The sequence below is a fragment of the Anabrus simplex genome, chromosome 1 (assembly GCF_040414725.1).
Source record: "Anabrus simplex isolate iqAnaSimp1 chromosome 1, ASM4041472v1, whole genome shotgun sequence".
NCBI classification, from domain to species: Eukaryota; Metazoa; Arthropoda; class Insecta; order Orthoptera; family Tettigoniidae; genus Anabrus; species Anabrus simplex.
Window position 1 is genome coordinate 528,587,831 of NC_090265.1, and position 22,913 is coordinate 528,610,743.

General features: G+C 33.2%; 1 protein-coding gene across 4 annotated transcripts in view; it reads right to left on the reverse strand.

The window, feature by feature from the left end:
* Positions 1–416: 416 nt before the first annotated feature.
* The window catches only part of LOC136857088 (cytotoxic granule associated RNA binding protein TIA1), a 963,365-nt gene continuing 940,868 nt past the window's right edge, over positions 417–22,913 (reverse strand). For 3 of the 4 annotated variants that reach the window (XM_067135475.2, XM_067135474.2, XM_067135473.2), the window contains exon 9: positions 417–4,109. In XM_067135475.2, coding sequence (XP_066991576.1) covers positions 4,011–4,109 — 99 coding nt within the window. In that variant the 3' untranslated portion in view covers positions 417–4,010. Of the gene's footprint in view, positions 4,110–5,926; positions 6,915–22,913 lie in introns of those variants that run through there. The other variant, XM_067135476.2, reaches the window with a different exon arrangement.

Genomic DNA, 22,913 nt, shown 5'->3' on the forward strand with positions numbered 1-22,913 from the left:
AGGATGTACCTAATGGGTGAACTTCTTACTGCAATTCCACTTACCTTTCATCCCGAACTGCATGTGGCTGCTAGAATTCGCTGATGAATGATATAGAGAAGTGAAGTCCAGATGGAAACGTTGAGTAATCTTAAGAAATACATTTAGCTGAATAGTGAAACTGAATTTTCAGGTCTCTAAACTCATCTACAATTTACCTCGAAACGAGTTTTGAAAAATTTCTTCTGTTCAACTGATGCTGATTTCAGTAAATATGAAATTATTATAATTGCTTATTTAATGCATGGCTGTCGAATATTAAAACATGAAATAAAAGCTTGTATACATACTAAGGCTGAAAGAATGAGGGAGGTAGATGGGGAGAGAGAGAGAGGTAGACATTAGGAAAACAACAATAATTAAAACTTCAGTTCCTTTTATTATAACTTCCTTTATTCTCAATTCCGTCCTCCACTACCAATCTAGGTTTGTTTGCCTATCTACAGTTTGGTTCAGTTGTTTTAAAGGTTATATTTATCACCCCATTTTATCAGGACTATCTCAATTACATGTTTTATATTTATCATTTTCTTGTTGGTATAAAACTTTTTTTGCTATACAGAATATAGGGGCGTTTCACTTACTTCAGGAGGGAAAGGATTATATTTTTTTCTTCACAGAGGGGTGACTTGGGGACTTGCGATGTGGGATTATTATGATTTTATCATCTGTATATGCTTTTTTTTAAAGAGTCTTCACACTTCCTATATAAAAGAGAGCATATGATTACAACTCAACAACAAGAGACCCAGTCACTAATAGTCTTGTCTTACAACTCATACTTCACATTATGAAACAAAAATCTTTGCCCACTTTATTCGCAATATTTCTCCTGCACAACTGTATTATAAATACTATTACATATACACACAATAAAAATACAGTGAGTCATGTTTTCAGGGAGCGCCTTACATTACAATACTACAGATACATTTTTCTCTGAAACTCAAGTTATGAAACCACTTTCTCCGTATTAATAAAATGAAGTGCAGTTGAGCATTTGCTACATGACATTAATGTACGTCCTAAGGTACGTTTCCGTGTATTTCTATGATCACAGATATACAATCATTTCATTTTTTTTGCTATTTTACAATATTAGCTCTAAGGCCAAACAAAAAACAAATATACAAGAACGTACACAATATTTCTTTGGTACCATGAGATTAATGTAATAAGAACATTTACAGAATTCTCATACACGGATTCAAGACATCGAATAACAAATTAGCACACGTATGGAAGAGGGTTTTCCGAAAACGAGAAACATGTTCAACATTTAATGTAAACTTCTCTCTATATATTTTTCACAAAATAATATCGTTTTACCCACAGTAAAATATTCGTTATTTTAGTAGCAACATTTCTTATACAAAGGATACACAAATAATTTTATAATTCATTTTTAAGGTCATGTTGGACCTTCTCTGGCAGAATCCTTAATCTAAATATATTACTGCAGGAGAAATCAGCAAAATACTAGTGAGCAACAGTTTAAGCATCGCATAAAGCAACGAAAACAGTTTCATTTATAAACAACTGGGGCAGAGGGGCCTATAAATAAGTATATAATTAATAATGAACTTGAAGTAGATTTCATTTTCTTGACGCAGTCACATCGTTAACAATTATAATTCCTTTTTAGAAAAAGAAACATATTTTTTTTAAATATTTGGTTAGTTCCAATCTTTCAATATCCTCGTATTTGGAATGGGATACACAGTACCAAAAATATAGAGAATTATACCCAATGACTGGAAGCTCATTACATTATATTATATATATCCCATTGCTACAACTTCCCCCCTCCCCCACCGCTAAATCAATAAGTACAATGAATGGCATGGCATATGGTTTAACATCCCTGCTAATACCTTACAAGGACTTCATACTCTTCGTTGCAAATTTTTGACTATTTAAATGTCTGTTTCTTCCACTGAGGTTTCTTCAGAAATGTTAGGTCTGATTGTAGAAAGGAAAATTTGCTTTGGGTGTATATCAGGTCAACCTCTTATTTACTTTTTTGTTCATGTTTCTGGAAGGGAAATCACACCAGGGGGATGTTTTCTGCATTTTGTTTTCACTACGTCATGTGACTCTCTCATCACACACAAAAACACACACACACAGTTGCTATGCTTCATTTCTTATAGGTGCATCTACATCTAGTGTGCAAATGACTAATGTTTTACAAACACCAGAACCTCCATGACAGTTCACTGTTTATGGCAAAAAAGCAATTCTCCAATAGTAATACTTTTATCATTTGTTTTTTATGTATTTTTCTTTAAATCTTGTATCAAAACGTTCACTTCCATTCACAGTGTACAAAATATTCTTCCACCATTTATGGCACCACGTTTAGGCTATGTTTATATTGATAACTCTTCTTGATATAAGCAATTCTCTTTTTTTATTTTGTTTAAAAATTGCAATGTACTTAGTGAAGCAACTTAACACTACACACCAACTTGTGGAAAACAATGCGGCGTTGCTTGTAATAAATTACCTGACATTTCCGAACAACTCTTTTTTCTCAGAGAAATAGGACTGATGGATATATATATATACTGTAGCAGGAGAAGGGATTAGAGGGAATTAGAAATGGATACGGGGTGCGTAAAGATAACTTTGTTGGGGCACCACTACGAGCATCTGGCAACATTTTTGGCGAACATTTCTATAAAATAATTCAACTTATGTTTTCATATTACACTCTTCCATTTAATTGGTTGCAAATATTTGTAGAGTACTGTATATTTCTCTTTAAAAGTTTTAGATTTCAATGTTTTTTAAATTCATAACAAAAATAGTTACTTTGTACAAAATGAAAAACTAATAGTACAAAATATTTGCAAATATATCAAATTGGAGCTTTGCATATTTCAAAACTGCAATAATAAATTTTTATGTATAAATCTATCTTTGGGTAACTAAGTAGGATATCTGGTTGTAAATGAAATTGTCACATTGTGAAATGTGTTTCACGCTCACTTTATTCTTTTATTTAAACTGGAAATGCAGAACAATATGATTTGCAACGCTGTGTGCTTTACTAAAAATCACCGAATTTCCAAAAAATAAAAAGACAGCAAAAGTTCCGTTTGTTTTTCGACTATATCCTAATAACATCATTGTATAAAATTATATAATCGCCAGCCATAGTTAGCTTCATCACCCAAAGAGCCGTCTTGAATTACATTGTTACCGGATTAGATGGTTAAATCTTCAAGATAACTCACTCTACCTGTCGGAAATACTTCGATCATTTTTGACTTAAATAAAACCAGATGCAGGCCTTTACTTTACACAATTTTCCCCAAATGGCTTTCTTGAACTAGGATTAAGTAACTCTTTTTGATTCTTTTTACCCACGTTTTTTGCAAAAGCCTAGTGGATATTTACGACAAGGTGATGTCTTCGGTAGTAAACCAAAGAATATAGTAACCGGCTAACATATCACGTTTTCACTGTGTGATTGTTGTACCCCTATGGAAAAGATAATATTGACCTCTATTAATCACTGTCCTTCTGATAATATTGGAATGGTATATAAATTTTGTACAAACACTTCAAAATGCACTACGTAGACTGACAGTACTTCAAAGCAGACTTTGTTTCATTTTTTTGTCATATAAATTTGCTCAATTCCCGAATAAAATTCTTCTACTCATAAGTGTACAGTATGATGGAATGATTCGCAGTCGCAGTTTTGTTATTTCAAGAGGTAATTTTGGAATGAATTAATTTTGAATTAATTAGGTAACAGATCTGAAAGTGCATTTTTATATTTATAGGCAGAACTTCTGTGATATTCTTTGAAAGTAGACTTTAAGTTAGTCCTGTGTTTTGTTTGTGGCTTTGTTCAAGTCAACACAAATAGGTTCGATTTCTGTAAATATATATACTGGCAAGCCTTCAAATTGTTAACTTACTCATGTTATTGAAATTAGGAGATGAAAGCCGGTCATCTAGGCGGACTTAATGGAGGACATGTATTTTGGACTGAAGTTTGGGTTGTTCATGCTGGATGCCTCACATTCAGGGAGCAGGGTTACGTACATGCACTGCTGTGGAACAAAAAGGAAACAGGAAATGTTAGCATTGTCATGCGAGGACATTGAATATTACTTTACATGAACACCAAAGAAAGTTCAAATGAAACAAAGAACCAAATGAGTGTATAAAATAATTGATACATATGTTCAAAGGAAACATCGCATAAAATCATTAATACAGATTAAGTTTAAAGAGGAATTATAGATCTGGAAGTTTAGAATATTTATCTTGATTTCTTCTATGAGACTGTCCTGCAGTCTTCTTAAAGGAGATCATCATGACATTTAGAAAACAATTCTTCACTCGGGGATTCTAGGACGCAGATTCTATTTGGAACATTTTTGAACGTACTCAGCAGTCTATCTGACAATAATCAAAGCTGACCACTCTAATTTACTTTGCAACAGATGTCGTTTAAATCAACAAATATGGAAAAAAAATTGAAAACTGAATTCTGAGTGAACTTTAACCTACTGTATATAACATTTCGCAAATGCAACAGCCGACGAAATCAATCCAATTTAAGACGGAACATACACAACACTGTTGGATGTCCTTGCCACCTTAGCGCCAGCTATTTACTTCGAAGAGGATATAAATTCCAGCAGTTCCTAAGTATAGTTTTATGTGTTAAAAATTACACTCTGATTAAGAAGCAAAATAGGACAGATGCCATTAGGATCAAAGCGGAATTTTTGACAGCAGTTGCATTTAAATTTATGAACTATACTGAACTTACGGATCATTTTGTTTTAAACTTGTAAACCGAACTGCACGCTGAATTTTAACTACGTACAATTATTTTATTATTCTAACACGATGATTCGGTTATCACCGACTCTGATATACTGGATCCATAATAAATACTCAATACAGATTAGAACAAAAGAGCAGGACTTTGAATTTTATTTTATGAGTCCAAACACAAGGAGACTATCAACCCCAAGGTAAAACATTGCAGTGATTAAGGAAATTCTTAGGAGTCACAGCCAAAACAACCTAGACTTACTTAGAACAATGGAAATTTCATTTTAATACATCTTGAATGTTTTACCTAGATTTCGATGCGTGCCCCTCTGTCATCTCTTCCCCTCAACAGAAGAGGCCAACGAATTCACAAGGAGAAAAGCATGACCGGAAACACTCTGTTTTATGTTTTTTTGACGGATTTTCTTTAGTAGTACTAACTTGTAGTCAACTACGTAAGACATCAGCTTGACTGTAAGTGCTTTGGAGGAGTAGTTAGGGTACGTTGGGTGGCTGGTTTGGAATCAAGGGTGGTACATTCAATATATTACACTACATTACAACTTGCACCGTGGCTGAGACGACCCATTCAAAAGAAACAATCTGAGGGAATCAACAATTTCTAGCAGTTTTTATATATACAAACCATTCCCATGACACTACATGTACTATTACTAATGAGATTCCACTATGCCAATGTCACTGATTAGAATGGCATTCTAAAAACAACACTAAGTAATTCTAATTGTTATACCTATAATCCTCTTTCATTTTCATATATATATTTATTTATTTTGGTATTTACTGTTTTGCTTTCATATATATCATAATATAAAATTCCCTCGTTCATATACATGTAATCATGAGACGCCTCAGCCACAGCTCTAGGTTTTGATTTCATTTTCAAGTCATGGCGGGTACAGTTACGACAATGGGTTATATAACTATATTTTCAACACTACATTTAAATTCTACACTACCAGTAACTAGCGTGGTTACCTTATCTATTTTTGGTATTTTTCGGAATTTTGTATGTATATATATTTATATATCACCAACAACCAAACCCTAGGGAGTATTTCCCATGAAACATTTCCATCTGTTTTAAACAATTCTAGAGTGTGAGTTATCTATAAACTACAGAGGGTAGTTGTCGTCTTCATGGTTTACTCTTGCTTTTTCTAACTACACTGAACTTTGTACATATTAAAAAGGGACGTTTCCCTTTTTATTTATATTTTAGTTATTAATTTACTTTTATATCATTTTAACAACTACATGTGAACCATGTCTTTCGCACATTTTCATCAGTACTATGAAAATAAGCCCCAGACCCCAATTTTTTCTTCAGTATCTCTTTACAATTCACACCTGTCGTTCTGTTTATATCATATATATATATTCCTACATTATATTTATTTATATATAGTGCTTTTTAGCTTTGTTTATATATATATAAGACATCCAGTCAAATGCTCACTCTCTTCACAGATATAACAGTTTTCTTCAGCGTTTAACTTCTCTCTTTATACATGCACACACTCTTGAAAATAAGGAGGGAGGCAGAAGAAGTTCTTGAGGAAACTTCTGAGTGGCCTCCTTCCACACCAAAATTACATCTGCCAATCTCTCTTCTCACGACGAAAAAACTCCTATACACACAAGTCCTCTTTCTTTCAATATGGTTTTCATTTGAGTAATATATAACTTAACACAACCAAATAAATATCTGTATTAACTTTCCCCAAAGCATGCAACAGATTTTTAATTTTTATGTATTTTTCTTTGTTTTTCGTTCCAATAATAATAATAATAATAATAATAATAATAATAATAATAATAATAATAATAATAATAATAATAATAATAATAATAATGTGATGCTGTTTTTTTCTGTTTTCTAATTTTTTGCTGCTAAGGTGTTTGGTGGCTTCCTGGATGCTGCTTGAAGGTCACGTCACATCCATCCACACACAACGTCGTTGTCGTTAGCCTGATTTGATCACTTCAGCTCCTCGTCCTTACCATCAAACTAGGAGACTGGGGGCAAGCCAATCATCTTCTGCTAGCTGCCAAACAAGAGGGGGACTCCACTATATAGTCTAACCAATTTGAAGAAGACATCTTTCGTTTGGAAATGATTACAGAGAAAATGATTTGAGAAATGCGTTTTGTCTGGGTGTGAAATAATTGGCTAAGCAAAGGGAAATACCATACACAAATTTAAATAGAAATGGACACATTCACAATACCTTCTTACCTGTACGATAGAGAGCTATATGTAATATAAATGTAATTAAGGAATATTATTTGTTTATTCGGATGTAACAAATATATAAAGAATTTGGTTTTAACCAAGTTTGAACTTAGAATTTGTTTCTCGTACTTGTGGAAAAAGCCAATTTACCCAAGTTAAACAGTATTTATCACAATAATTTTAATTAAAGATTAATTAAAGAGAATATTACACCCAGTAAATATACTGAAAATTTTTGTATCAGTTTGCAACAGTTTTTTTAACCAGAAAATAACACCGAAAATGGAGAATTTGAGATACGTAGTGCTAATGGACATACATTATGAGTAGGGAGTAAACTTCGCAAGGATATCCACAGGATACGTCAAAGAAAACTTCCAAAAATCTACAGACTATAATAATAAATGGGAACGTATTACTAAGAGAGGTCGTATCTTATTAGTATTCGAGATATATATGAAAATCCAATCATTGCATGCATACGATCAACACAAATCAAAATATCGATTTTAAATTGAACAAGGTCAATGTGCTTGAAACCGGAAGATTTTTAAGATTTGAAAGGAAAATCTCCCATGGTTAAGCGTGATTTAAACACGTTCAACAAAACATATTAGAAATAAAGTGAACGTAGAGACGAAATACTGCTGTCTTTCAATATAATTATTTTGGATGATAGAAGAACAACCAACACTTCTCTTCCTTGCAACAGAAAAGTGTAGCCTGTAGTCATGTTTATCTCAGGGACCAAGATGGCTATCTCATGTTTCGAGGAACTCGACAATTGCTCTCATGAGACTGAGTGAAGTCCATTTCATACACTCACGTTAAAGTGAAATCTTAGATGGGGGCTATGGGAAAACGAATGACACCCCAGGGATCCTTCAAACAAATGATTAGACCAGAGTGACGATTAATACTAATGTTAGTTTTCTGATTTTAAGTTTCAGTTATTTTCAATACCTCATATTTAAATTAATATTATAATTATATTGAGTCCTTTCAACTCGTTTGTTATAAAACTTCATCGGACGCATCCTTTAAAAAATATGCTAATATAGTCCATACCGCATTGTATAACAATACCATATACCTGTGTAGTTATTTCACGGATAGATACAATTCTTCGGATTATTATTTGAAAATTATATTAAAAATGGATTGTAACTACAATAACAGTAGTGCAGTAAAATCTAAATAAAAGATATAATTTTGGAGCATAGTATTTTCGTCGAACCACCGACGAGAATCGAACATGTTTTAGTGTTCTCCGTTCGCATTGTCAGTGTTCCCTGCAATAAATTGTTGAAGTTCATTTCTTGTTTTGTTTTACTTCATGAAACTATGCAAATTATCAGCCTTTGCTGTGTCCCTTTATTCATTGACAAGTATATAGAATTATATAAATGGGAAATTTTACAATTTATTCTAAAATAACGTAAAATATGCTTTCACAACTAAGGACCCAACTGTTAAAAAGATTGTTTTATGGTCTATTATACGCGACGCAGTCAGATTCACTCCTCTTTTTTGGTTGCCAGTTTTGAGCCATATAACACCTTCAAGAATACGCAGACAAAACAACCTAATACGCGAGTTCAGGAAGATAACAATGAACCCAAGTCTTCCCATTCATGAAGACATGGTTTTGAGGTATGGACGTCTGAAATCAAGATCTCCGCCCATTCAGACTGCAAGGGAACTCATCAATAGGAACTTTAATGGTTCTGATGAATGGCAATTGGAGTGAACCAACACAGCTCCAGGTGAATGGCAGACCCTCTTTAGTCTTCAACATCCACCACCTGGTTTTAATCTCCCCAGAAGAATTTGGGTTCTTCTCAATAGAGTCCGTACCAATCATGGTCAATGTGGTTCATTGTTGCATAAGTGGGGTATGCGCTCCTCCCCTGAGTGCGACTGTGGTGAGAAGAAACACACCATCCGTCATATTGTCACCGAATGTCCTAGGAGGTCATACTCCGGTCAGCTGAAGGAGTTTGTGTGTGCTTCTGACGGGGTTGTACAATGGTTGGACAGTTTAGATTTGAGTTTGTGATTTGTTTTTGATATTGGTTTATTGTTTGAAGTGTTATATTGTTTGTTGTAATTTTTTAATGTTTGTATGTAGAGTTATGTACTAGCCATAAGCTAAATAAATAAATAAATAAATAAATAAATAATTAAAAAATAGTCCATTAATAAGAGTTGTACTCTAATAAGGGATATAGGAAGTTCTTCCTGGAAAATATGACACTTCCATAAAATTCTACTGATATAAAATTTCATATCGAACGGTCATATCATGCTATACATTTTAAGAAAACATGAAACATTATTAAGCTGAATACGAAAATTTTCCCGGAATAATCTCTGCTTAGCACCTAGATTGAAAGTGCTCGGTGTAGTATTTTCCTACCTAGTATAACTCTGATACAAAAGGTAAATTGTAACTGACTATACGTAAAAGAAACTTCTCACGAAACTTTACAGAAAATATCTAATGCTATACCCCAAAAAATGAAGCTTTAATCAATTGTTGTCAAAAGTCATGAATAAAATAAGCTATAAATTTTAATTTGTTTTTTATGAAAACATTCCAAAGACTGCAATAATAATACATTAAACAACGAAGATATTTTATAATAATAATAATAATAATAATAATAATAATAATAATATACAGCCTAAAAGCGTATACCAGCAGTCAGACTAAAACAAGGGAAAATATTAATTTTTCCATCTAGAAATTATGATAAAAATCTTTTGTATTAAAAATTTAAAAAATATTTTAAATATTCTCTTAATGCTCTGCGACGTTATCAACAAGGGTTCTTAGATGCTCATTGCATAACTTTGGAGCAATTTTAACTTTTTTTAAACTTTTACGCGTTTTATGTTTTCACGTTTAGAGACCACGCCTTTTAATCCATCCACTCATCCTATCACATAACTGGATTACGTTAGGTTCAATTACTGCTCAGCTTAGTATTTAACTCTAATAGGTTACATTCTGAATGGTTAAAACCACGTCATTCAGTATCGTATTTTTAAATAAAATAAAACTTCAGGAATTCATTTTGAAAATTTAACAATATTAAAGCCTAATTTCCCGTCTGCCAGAAATAGATTATCCTTCAGCATGTAAGAAATATTTCACTTACTGTAGTAATATTCTTCAAACGAAAGTAATGACGAATGCGTTCGTTCACCTCTTTCACTGAACTATATTTCTTTGAGTATTAAGGATTCATTATGAATGTTCAAAAGTAAATACGTCACTGTTAGATGCAAGACGATTGGAGTTTCATCAATAGTGTGCATTTCCAACAGCTCGTTCTTTAACATGTGATCAAAGCAACTCATCAGTATGTACAAAGTCACTTCTGCGTCTGTTTCTATACTTTTAAAAATTTCCTCAAATATTTTCTGAAGGTAATTACTGCAAGAAGGTATGTGAGCGTATTTTAGAACATATTCTCAAGCCATAACTAATATATATAGTACTTTCAAGAACTGTGCTCAGTATAGTCATATCCAAGTTGAAGGCAAAGGAAAAGTGTCCATTTCCTGTATGCTAGACTATCTTCAACAACGAAATGCTTAAATCAGTGGGTCAATGTACAACAGGATGGCGGTAACAAGTATACTCTACCAGAAAAGTCCTTATTATTCGAACGATATCGGTAGGTATTATGTGAAAATAAGAATACATTTAAGAACCACTGAATTAAGACATCATGGCCATTACTCCCTGATACCAGTTATATATTTACAACAGACTAGATGATACTTTATTCATATAAAGTTACTCAACAGAAATATTTATTGCACTCAAACTGTAACCATATAACTAGTTTTTCATTGATATCACAGTTGCATTCCTAAACCCTTCACTGAAAACTCATGAATAATTCAACAGCACATGTTTATGTTATTATTAAATTTATTTCCATTCCTTCAAAAGAAATGATAAAACAAATGCCACATTATTATCTCGACTTACTAAACGTAAGTAATATTTGAAAGATGGATACATTTTCTACTATGCAGAGTATAAATCACAACTTATTCCGTTAAACAAAATTATTATGTAAGCCAGGTAACTTACGAACACTGCAGCTATTTTGATCTTCTCTTATGATTTTAAGTATAGATCTACTATAAATGTAGAAGCGCAGAAAACGTAATATAGGCTGTATTATAATAAAGTTCAATTAGTGCCCATCCTTGGGATAACTTGTACCAATGTCTTACTTGTGTGTATTTGATTTGATGAAAGTTCTGTATTTAAGCTTTACCCTAAAAGAAAAGAAATATATTTTTAAGATACTGTCTGTTGCTTTATCAGTCCGAAGCTGATTGAATCCTGACAGAGAACCTCCGAAGGTGGTTGTACAGTTATGGGTGTCTGTAGGAAAGGCGAAGTGGGTAGTTTGCCATGTAATTTCTTCATTGAGGTAGAAAATGTTGTAGCAGAAAAAACAAGTACCTTCATAGCATACAGACATAATATTCATGGGATGGTTGCCTAGTTGTTTTAACTGTATAGCCTTGTTCTTTGCGCCACACTGAATATAACAGTCGTAACGCACATATGTGACGCAATAACAAAGCAGTAGCTCGCAGTTTGATCAGGCACTGAGTGATGCATCTCATACTTGATTCAGTATTGACTTAATTTTTAATAATATCCTTTACCATTTTTAAATGGCTTGTATCATCATTGTATTGAACTGGTTGACCAAAATAAATAAATTCTTCTAAAGAAATTTTTTTAACGGCCACTGAGTGACCGAACAACTAAGTGGACTGGTATACCGAGCCTATTATTTAGGTTGACGCACACAGCTTACTGTTCAAATATTTGACCTCTTTGACAGAACACTAGTGTGTCCAGTTCGAGTCCATCTAGACTCGTTCATCTCGTGTGTCTGTTCATTCTAGCAGCAGGCTAGTTCGCTGACCAAACTGCCTGTGTGGTAGAAGTGGCGAGGTATAATCTGAAGGAATTAGCTTGGAGTAATTCATTGCAAAACTATAGCTATGGACCTAAATAAATTAAAGATAAGAATACAAAGATACAGAGAAATATGCCATAATCTGTACGGGAAATTTTAACATATACGCGCACAATTATTGCAGACAAAATAAATTAAAGGAATTCCAATTAAAAATCAAGGACAGTATGATCGCAAACCACGCATAGCAAAATATATTTGGGAGGGGAGGAACAGGTTTCAACAAGGTAATAATACGAACTTTCGTTAATATGATTAATCAATTAGAAAATCTTTAAACTTGTTTAATTAACGAACAGGTTTCAACAAGGTAATAATATGAACTTTCGTTAATATGATTAATCAAACAGAAAATCTTTAAACTTGTTTAATTAAGTTGTTTCTTTTTCATGTATAATTTTGTTATCATTTGTTTTCTTTTTCGGATACTTCATACACTTATTTATTCCTAAATTAGTTTCAACGAACTGAAGAGCCTAACAGTTACATGTTAAAAGTGTTGAAACTGAAAAGAAATTGCTTTAGATAACCCAAACTTTCAAAGAGAGAAAACGTCACACGAATGAGTCATTGAAATGTGAACACGGGTAATATTATGCGTAAAATGTGTACCATATTTCTGACTAGCATCAAGCTCTCCAAGAAGGCAACTGATATGTCCCTAAGCCATACTTTTTTCTCTTCTTTAAAGGATTCGTGAAATAAACGATCATGAAGTGATATGGCAACCTTTGACATAACTTAAATGCGTTTAACGTTAGAATATCAATCAAAAACCATTATCATTCTAGTTAAGAAAACAACTGTAAATAATAGCAAAGAAATTAAAATATTATTCATCCCATAAAGAGATAAATGACGTTTAACCAAAGAAAAATATGTTAATACTAGACAAAATATGTGCTAAGGAGAATCCAAATAGTGTGACGACAGTACTATAAGGAACTGTTAAACTTCTATCATTAAACACAATTTTATTTTCATTGTGTATATTTCCTACATTTAGTGCTGTATGAACTGATGTGATACATGATTTAATCCAGTCCGTAATACAAAATATTTTCAGTTACTTTATCGTTTGAGCAATCTGTTATGTATTTTTAATTCTCGATAGTTCAGTTACAAAAATACTATGAATTAATCAAAATGAAAAGCTATTATTATTATTATTATTATTATTATTATTATTATTATTATTATTATTATTATTATTATTATTATTATTATTATTATATGTGTTCTCGATATTTCTTTCTTCAACTCATCGAAATATAAGAATTCCTACTCTACCATAACAGATTCAAGTTTACAGAAAGGGTAGTAAATTGTCTGTATGAAACTGGGTGTGAAGAATTGAGGGCTTTCATTTGGATTTGTACATTTTATATTCACATCATAAAACGACAATTACATATATAAGTAAAACTGAATATTTCATAATGATTAACCGATCCTAAGCCTAAAACTATCACAGAAAAATTAACTGACAAATTGTTGGAAAATACGCGTAAAACAAGATAAAATATGAATACTATTTAACGAAGGTCTTTATCTTATTCTAGTGGGAATGATGCTTCAAAAAAGCTATTAATTTCTGAATATTAAGTGTACATAAGTTCACTGAAGATGTTGTAACTACAGAATACCAACAGTAAAATGAAATGGCATATGGCTTTTAGTGCCGGGAGTGTTCGAGGATATGTTCGGCTCGTCAGGTGCAGGTCTTTTGATTTGACCACCGTAGGCGACCTGCGCGTCGTGATGAGGATGAAATGATGATGATGACGACACATACATCCAGTCCCCGTGCAGGCGAAATTAACCAATGTTGGTTAAAATTTCCGACCCTGCCGGGAATCGAACCCGCGATCCCTGTGAACAAATGCCAGCACGCTAGCCATTTAGCCATGGAGCCGGAAACCAACAGTCATCTAGATGTAAATACATACCGGTGATTACTCTCAATCAAAATATTGTTAAAGAAACTATATTCCAGCAAACTATTGTTGGTGCGTATTCTACAATGACTAAATATGCGAACAGTCAAGTGAAACATCTACTTTGAAGAATTGAATAAAATATCATTAGTTCGTATTTCGATTTGTTATTTAGACTTATTATTTACTTACTTATTTTCAGTGTACACAACAGTTCTTTGACCATTCTGATAAGACCTCATCAAACCTGACTTCACAAAAATTAATTTACCAATGGCACAAAATAAACATTTGTCTGAAAAATGGTTTATTTTATAATATTTGATTTTATAGTGAATATATATTTACTTCTCGATCAGTGTAAGAGTTCTGTACTTACAATATCTTCAGTTAAATTATGTGTATTTATTCAAACCACGTGATCTGGTCGATGCCATCGTCGTCTTTGCTGCTGTTGTCGGTTTTTATACGTCTCCTCGACACAGACAGACTCTATGGCGACAATGGGACAGTAAAGGGCTAGGACTAGGAAGGAAGCGACCGTGGCCTTGTTTGATGTAAATATTCGAAACCAAAGAAAACCGTTTTCAGAGTTGCTGACAATGGGGTTCACACCCACTATCTCAGTTCGTTTTAAGAGCTCGTTATGGCATACTTCAATGTAGTGTGGTAAACTCCAATTCTTTGAACCTAAGAATTCAACACGTACCCTGAAATCTTAAATTGAATAATTTCCCTAGCATAACTTTGTAAATATACCAGGAAGATAACTCTTAGAAATGAGGAAAATATGACCAAGGCTATCGGTTATAGGTCAACCATATTGACAAAAATAACAGGTTCAATTAGCATTAATCGTAGTAGAATCCACATCGAGAATGTTGGCTACGAAGTATAGCTTATGTACGTCTAAGCTTGCATTTGAGAGAAGATGGGCTCGATCTTCACAATCTACAACCCAGAGAATGAGTTTCCATGTTTTCCCATATTCACATATGCCAGAGCTGTATCGGTACTTAAAGCTACGGCCCCTTACCTTCCTTCTCTTAACTCTTTTTCCATCACACCGTCGCCGAAAACCTGTGAGTGTTTGCAGCGAATAAAGAATTATCAATACCAGATCTGAGTGTAGTGACAAAGTATCACAATCCTTGCATTGTGGTCTTTAAGACCTTATAATTATTGGATTTAGTTTTTATGTACAGTGAAGTACATTTAGTACTTTTCTTAAATACCATTGACTGTGAAGTAAAATTACAGTAGCATTACAGTCAGTGCACAAGGGAAATGTTATAAGCAGAACTATACTTATATCATTTTAAAAGTCAGCTGCAGTGTTGAAAAATGTTGATTGAAGCCCAAACATTTAGCAGTAAATCTGCTATTCTTGACCACCCTTTCCATTCTAATATACCGTTATGAAACCGGTACTTTGAGGACTTGAAGCAACTAAATACAGAGACCCGGTATTATTAACACGGATATGTTTTACCAGAGTGATGAGTAATATAGAGGCGACCTTTTCCTAAACTCAAATAGGATAATACAAAATGCAACACTTTATGAACTTAGATTTCAAATTCAGTATTTTGCCTTGTGCCCTTTCTTTAGAGGCAGAATCATATGCACATCACTATGGAATGCTGAATCATATTTTCTCATCCTAGCCTTTCAGCAATATTTTACATACAGGTTATACAAATTCATGCATATTACACTGTATAAAATGGTCTCTGGATAACAGTTAAGCTATGATTATCTCTGTGTGTATACATTGCAAAGTAAGTACAGGAGCTTATATGATACCGAGTCTATAATACGATTGCATCTGTAACTCAGGGCGTTTAAGATGTATTATTACTTTATTGTTTATTTTTAGGCAGACAGACATTGCTTGTAACCATTACACCGAAACACTACTTGTCCTTACAGCACCCTCAACTTCAATCGATTTATTTATTCATATTTTACAAATTAAGAATTCAAATTCATTCACAATTGCCGCATTTTTCAGAAACATTAATTATGAAGCACCTCGTTCTTTTTGTTACTAATCAAACACAAATTAGTTCTCAAATGCATTTCATACACTTTGTTTAGTATTTTTTTAACTAAAACGGTAATTGAAAATTATTAGGAATCACTTCCACGTTTTTAAAATACGATGAAAAGGACCTCATCATAACGAAAGTAATCGCTAACGGAATAAATTTAGAAAAAAACACAACACCTAAATAAGAATAAAGGTGTACTGGATTTCAATGTTGCAAAAATATACAAGTTTTTTATTGAAAGCATTTAGTAAAGAAGTTTGTACTTCACGCGTCATCAAACGGTAACACTCAATATTTCACAAATATTCTAACTAGTTTCCTCCGTAGTTAAACATTCAAGGTCTTGTTTCTTAACTTTAAATTTATAAGAAACAAATGTACTATCGATTCAATAACGTTCACCTCCTCTTCTCCCTCCCCACACACTAATTTACGCTTTTATGTCCCATTTTTAAGTACACCATAAAGGACAGACTATCTGCTAAGAGTGTGTTTGTTTCACGATATAACTCTGTGTTAATTCATGCCTCATGTTTTTACTACAACCAGAACTGATGACTTAGAGAACAGTTGTGAATTCAGTCAACATTTTCAGAAAGTAAGGAGGTGCCTCTTTGCAACACAGAAGGAACTGTAAGAAACCATCCAGTTTTTCATAACTAAATATACACTTTTGTGCAAAATATTGTCATTTCTCATTTTCCTCTACAAAATATTGTTATTGGCGATGGACTTCATACTTTCACAATGTGTTCATTAAATGTCAACGGGGAAGAAAAATAAATATTCACATCTCAATACCCCATATACATTCAGAGCACTGAGTGACTAATACCGTGAAACTCGAGGCATGACCCAACATTTTATTGGAAATTAATAACCTTTCATGCTTACCACACCATAAAGGTGAAAATCTTTACTATCTATTCATAGGGATCGGCAGTGACAAACAAGCACGGTAATTCATTTTATAAAAATAATGTTCATTGAATTTGATATCTCCACTTTCTACAAAAATAACGTGATATTTACATTAAAATTACATTTAGCGAAGCATAAAAAAGCAACGTATTCAAATATATGCCATCTCTTTTTTATATAAAAACCTCGTGAGTTACCCTGTATTTGCTTTATTTTATTAATATAAAACTGTATAACCTTTCATCTGGTATGTATGATATTACTTTTGTAACTTGCGATGTTCTAAGGAAATAGTTTAAATTCCTTGACCATTAAATATATGGGTTTAACGAAATTTTATAAATTTCTAGGTAACATTCTTTACATGTTTCAGTTTGTAAATTTTTACACAATACATATTTATTTTTTTCAGTTTGGTTTCGCTACAAAGTATACAGAGCACTAAAGGCAGCAGAAGTCAGTCGGTGAGATACAATTGATACTGAAATCTAGCTAACAAAACATCCGACCTGGATACGGCAACTCTGATGTGGGAAACATAAAATAGGAATAATTACTCCATGATGATCGCCATCCATCGGTGAGGAAACTTCACCAGGAAAGAAGGAAGGACTCCGATAAGTATAAATGTAAGTAATACGGGTGGTAAAACATGAACTGCAGTACCTAGTTCGAAATATGAATACGTATATACAGTATTTTCGCGGTCGAAATATGAATATTTCCCAGGGAAAATAACCTCCAGCATAGAAATAAATTAATCCTAACCTACTAATGTTAACACCAGTTTTCTTGTCAAGGCGTGTGTGATTCGATCCTCGATCAATGTAATAATTTTGAAATAGAGAGAATAACTGTAGTTCAGATTCCACGTAAAAACCCAAGTAACAAAACTGAATACCATACAAAGCTAGTTTGCTTTCCTTGGCTCCAAATGACATATTTTGATGGTGAGTTCTCTAACCTCACTGCTCACTAGCAATCTTGACAAAGAAGTAATACAGATGACGTCTTATTAATTTCCGTTACAGAGAACGAGGTCAATTTTAAATATTTCGTATTAAATATGCGAAATTTAAACTAATGGAATAACGGAAGAACTACAAATTATCGAAAAGATAGCTAGAATCTGAATCGTGAAATTCACAAAATTGCATACTACTAATTTTTTGTATTTACAGGATTTAAGGGATACTAAGAATATAGGGACGAGTGTAAGAATCAGTGGATTTGTAATCAATTAGTTTGATATGCAGATGGCATCGTATTTATAAGTGACAATTTTAGCAACCTGCAATACTTGGTAAACAAGATCAACCTTGATGGAAATAAATTACGTTAATATCAATTCTGAGGAAATAAACTCATGGTCTTCAGCAATGCGGTAGACCGATGGGTTCACGTAGTTAAATAATCAACGTATTGAACGGAAAAACATATTTTAAGGATTGTGTGATTATGGAATTCCTAGTCTGTGGTCTCGATATTTACTGCTAAATTAAAGCAGCTCGTACAAATACAGCGCAAATTTACTTAAAAAGGTGTAAAGTTAATAACGATGTTAAAGTCCAAGTACGCAAACGTATGGCTAGACGTTATTAGTGGTTATTGCTGCAGATATATGGGAACAGAACGCTGTCTGTATGGGAAGACCTGATGCCGTTGAAATGTCAACCAAAGAACGATCCTGATCCATATTTCATGGAATTGAGTGGCAAAGAACACCTAAATATTAAATAAAAATTAGGTCGAGAAATTCTTTGATTAAACAATGGTCACATCATGTGAACAATCAAATACCGTCTATTGGAACTAAGACTGACAGTACAATTATTGATTACTAATGTGATGTTGGTCGTGACTGGATGATGTGACAAGTATATCCAGCAGTGAAGTCATCGTCCAAGAAACGAAGAAACCTTTGTCATTGTGATCGTCAATGTTCGAGGAATCAGACATGAAACTTCAATAATAATAATAATAATAATAATAATAATAATAATAATAATAATAATAATAATAATAATAATAATAATAATAATAAGTAGTAGTAGTAGTTTAGTACATATTTTAGGATTTAAATCATCCTTGTGCTTCAGAAATGTTAATGTCATAAAAATATGCATGGGACACGTTTTAAAAAGTAGAATTTAATTAATTCACTAGTTTCACAACAGCAGTGGTTCATATGTGATCGGCTGATGAACGAGATGTTAGGGCCCTTTAAACAACAAGCATCATCATCGTCATCATCATCATCATCAACATAATCATAATCATGTATTTTCTTTCGAAGTATACTATCAAAATAAAATGCCCTACATTAGATCACATCATTGGAAAAACTTGAAAGAGTTCATCATTTAGTATAGTAAGACGTACAAAATTCATTTGAAAAAGTAATGACGATAAGCCTTTTCCTATTTCTATAAATAATTTCTTGGAATCCGAAATTGCTTTATGAATTAATAATATATTGTAATACTTTCGATTGTAAAAAAATCAAATAAGAGAGGGAGTAAACTTCTGTAGTTTTCAGTTTTAATAACATATATTTGGATTTTTTTTAGAATACCGTACTGCTCTTCTTCATTCTAAGCTTAACTTGGCCGGTTACAATCCTTGTCATATTTCAGTATGATTACAAGGCCTGAATCTCTAAATACTGTGAATTCGTTGAAGCAGTCAAACCAGGAAAAAGTATTGAATAATAAATTGTATTGTGGATTCATTTCAGAGACAAGTCTGGGTGGGGGAATTGTTGATTACCAGACTGATAAAATTTTAAGGTGGATTTATAGAGAAACTTATTTTCTTGTTAATCATCAGGAATTACACACTGATAACACTAGACATTTCCTTATGCTGGATAGAGAGTTAAGTGAATGTATATAATTCAAAATGTATTCTACAGAAGGAAATTTTCAATGAAATCGAGCTAATATCGCCGCCTGTCTTCATCACTAAGTACTTTACAGAGTTCTCATAAAAGTTTTAAGCAAGAAATCTGTATTTATATTTGCTACCTCATACAGCAATAAAATTTTAATACGTTACCCAGACAATGTTGCGTGTCACAAAATAATGTAGTCGTTAGCGGCGTCCAGCTAGAGAGGGACTCTGAGTTGTGAAAGTACTAAAGATGTTGCTTCGATTCTATCAGAATTAAGTGAACTTATTGGGTACCAAACGTGGACTTATATCTGAATACTATTGTCCTTAATGTTGGACTATTTATGTAACCTTCGTTCTGTTAATGGGGATAAAACATTTTTTTGTATAATAGGAAATCATATTTGAAAAAAAATCACGATACTGGTAGTCCATACCGATTTCCCACTAGCTACCACGAAACTTTCGCTCTATTTTAAGGACTATACTTATATAACAAAAATAAGCAATATCTTGCCGCTGAAAGCAACTCTGTGAACTAAATGGCGGAACAAGTTTTGTTGACCTTCACAATTGCCTTCTTACAATACAAATTAACATGAATCTCGAGAGATCTGGATCATTATAATCACAACGTTCGTTCTAACAAATCAATGGATATGAAACTTGTCGGAAGCCAACACTATAGAACTGTCACACCCTGAAGTTTCACCGTTCAGTCGGCGTCGAACCCGCTTGGAAACAGAAGGCCAATGACTAATCAACTGCTCCAATGAGACCAACATCAAAAGTGATACTTGAAGAGAAATGGCGAATGAATTAATTTAGTCAGAACTAAGGGACGAACTGAATTTTCTATCATTCTTAACTTTAGCTTGATTAATACCAAATTTGTCGAGATTGTTAATACAGTCTAAATTAAGAACAATGAGGTGTAAGTTGAAAAAGTACTTTCGGGATATGCCTCTTATTCGGAAGAGGTAATTGTTTTTATTTCAACGTTCTCCAGGTGCACATTTTTTCTGGTTTGAAACTTTGTTATTAACCTACGGGAAGTCAAAGGAATAATTTTTAGCTTTATGTTACTTATTAATTTCAAATTAATTTTAAAAACAATTTGGTTAATAAGAGGCATCGAATCTTAAAAAACAGTTTATCCTTTTCCCTGTGTCGATTCAAGGTATGTCAAAGTTTTCAACCATTTTAAAACCGGGCGAGTTGGCCGTGCGCGTAGAGGCGCGCGGCTGTGAGCTTGCATCCGGGAGATAGTAGGTTCGAATCCCACTATCGGCAGCCCTGAAAATGGTTTTCCGTGGTTTCCCATTTTCACACCAGGCAAATGCTAGGGCTGTACCTTAATTAAGGCCACGGCCGCTTCCTTTCAACTCCTAGGTCTTTCCTATCCCAACGTCGCCATAAGACCTATCTGTGTCGGCGCGACGTAAAGCCCCTAGCAAAAAAAAAAAAAACATTTTAAAAATGGATAACTTGCTAGAAATTATGAATAACATACAGGGTCACGTTTGTTTCAAGCTACTCAGGTCAAAGCTCTTTCGGACAGAAGATATATATATATATATATTAGAAAGCGCAAAGCGGGAGTGGCCGGGCTTGTTTAGAGAGTCGTGTAAGTGTTATTTTAATTTCCCGCAGGGACTTCAAAGTGAACACTCGGGCAAGAAACAAAGGGTACCACCGTATGACCAAAACTTTGGAGTTTCTACTAGTTCCAGAATCTTATTTCATCATTTTTGTCCATTTTTTTTGTCAAAAATCATAGTAGGGTCTCCCGTTAAAATCAGTGTAGTGAGTAAAAATGTTTACAAAGCTTAGTTATGGTAAAGTTATAAGATTCGGTCTATAATATGGAGAGGCCTATTTCTGAATCTCAGCTCCTCTGAAGAGAAGTACAATGGTCACAAATTGTCACATGTGAATATACCTTTCAACAAATCATAGGAAAGTTTCCTTTGAGTAGTGTATGTAGGGACTGCGTACTCTAAATTAGAGCACTTATTCAAAAAGAACTATGACTAGAATATTATAGAAACACACAAGATAATTCCACAGCCCATTGATGAAATCTCTTACATGCAGATAAGAACGAAATCCCAAAATATGCCTGAGTTTCACACCGTATCAGTGTCCAATATAGCAAATGGCCGTGACCCTGTGTATGAAGTCCATCTTTTGATTCTGAGAAAAGTGACTTTAAATATTGATTTGCGTGCATATGTCTGTCTGCTGCAGCCTGAATAAAAACAGATGCAACCTAACACTGTCTTTCAAGCACACTTAAGTTCAAAAACACTGATGCTCTTCCTTGCAAACCATTTGATTTTATATGGCGTAATAACTTATGTTGTTACTAGTGCAGTATTTAGCTTTTCAATAAATGATTGCAATATATGATTTTATAAGTTCATTTCTGTAGTGGTACCACTTCCTTTTTAAGTTTCATAATGGATGGATTTTACAGTAGTTCTGCCCCAAGCCACAAAATGGTGCTAATCTACTATTGACTATATTATCGTGATCAATAATCTTCATTTTAAGAAAAAAGATATACTATGTTCTTTCGTTTGTTTGTGGCAAGACTTAGACTAAACTTGGCACAAGAAGTATGTTAGCTATAGCCTCGAGTATTTCTGTTGTTGTTATAATTATTTTTAAAATATACTTTACGCAGATAACAGAAATAAAAGCCAGGCCTAGCTTCCATTTATTATTTATGTAAGACTGTGTATGTCTAACAATCATCATAAAAGTTTTACGTATATGACCGTTTTTTTAACTTTTTATTCTTTGTATTTCATAATTCGCAAACTTTGCATTACAGTGCGCTAAGCGTTTATGTTTTCCTTTCTTCTCGTTATTCGAATCAAATCGAGTATCACTTGTTTAATATGCGTGGCATGTTGGGAGCACTCTGCCGGACACATATCATATGCATATCACTGTGCCTGAAAGAAAGAGAGACGCGGAT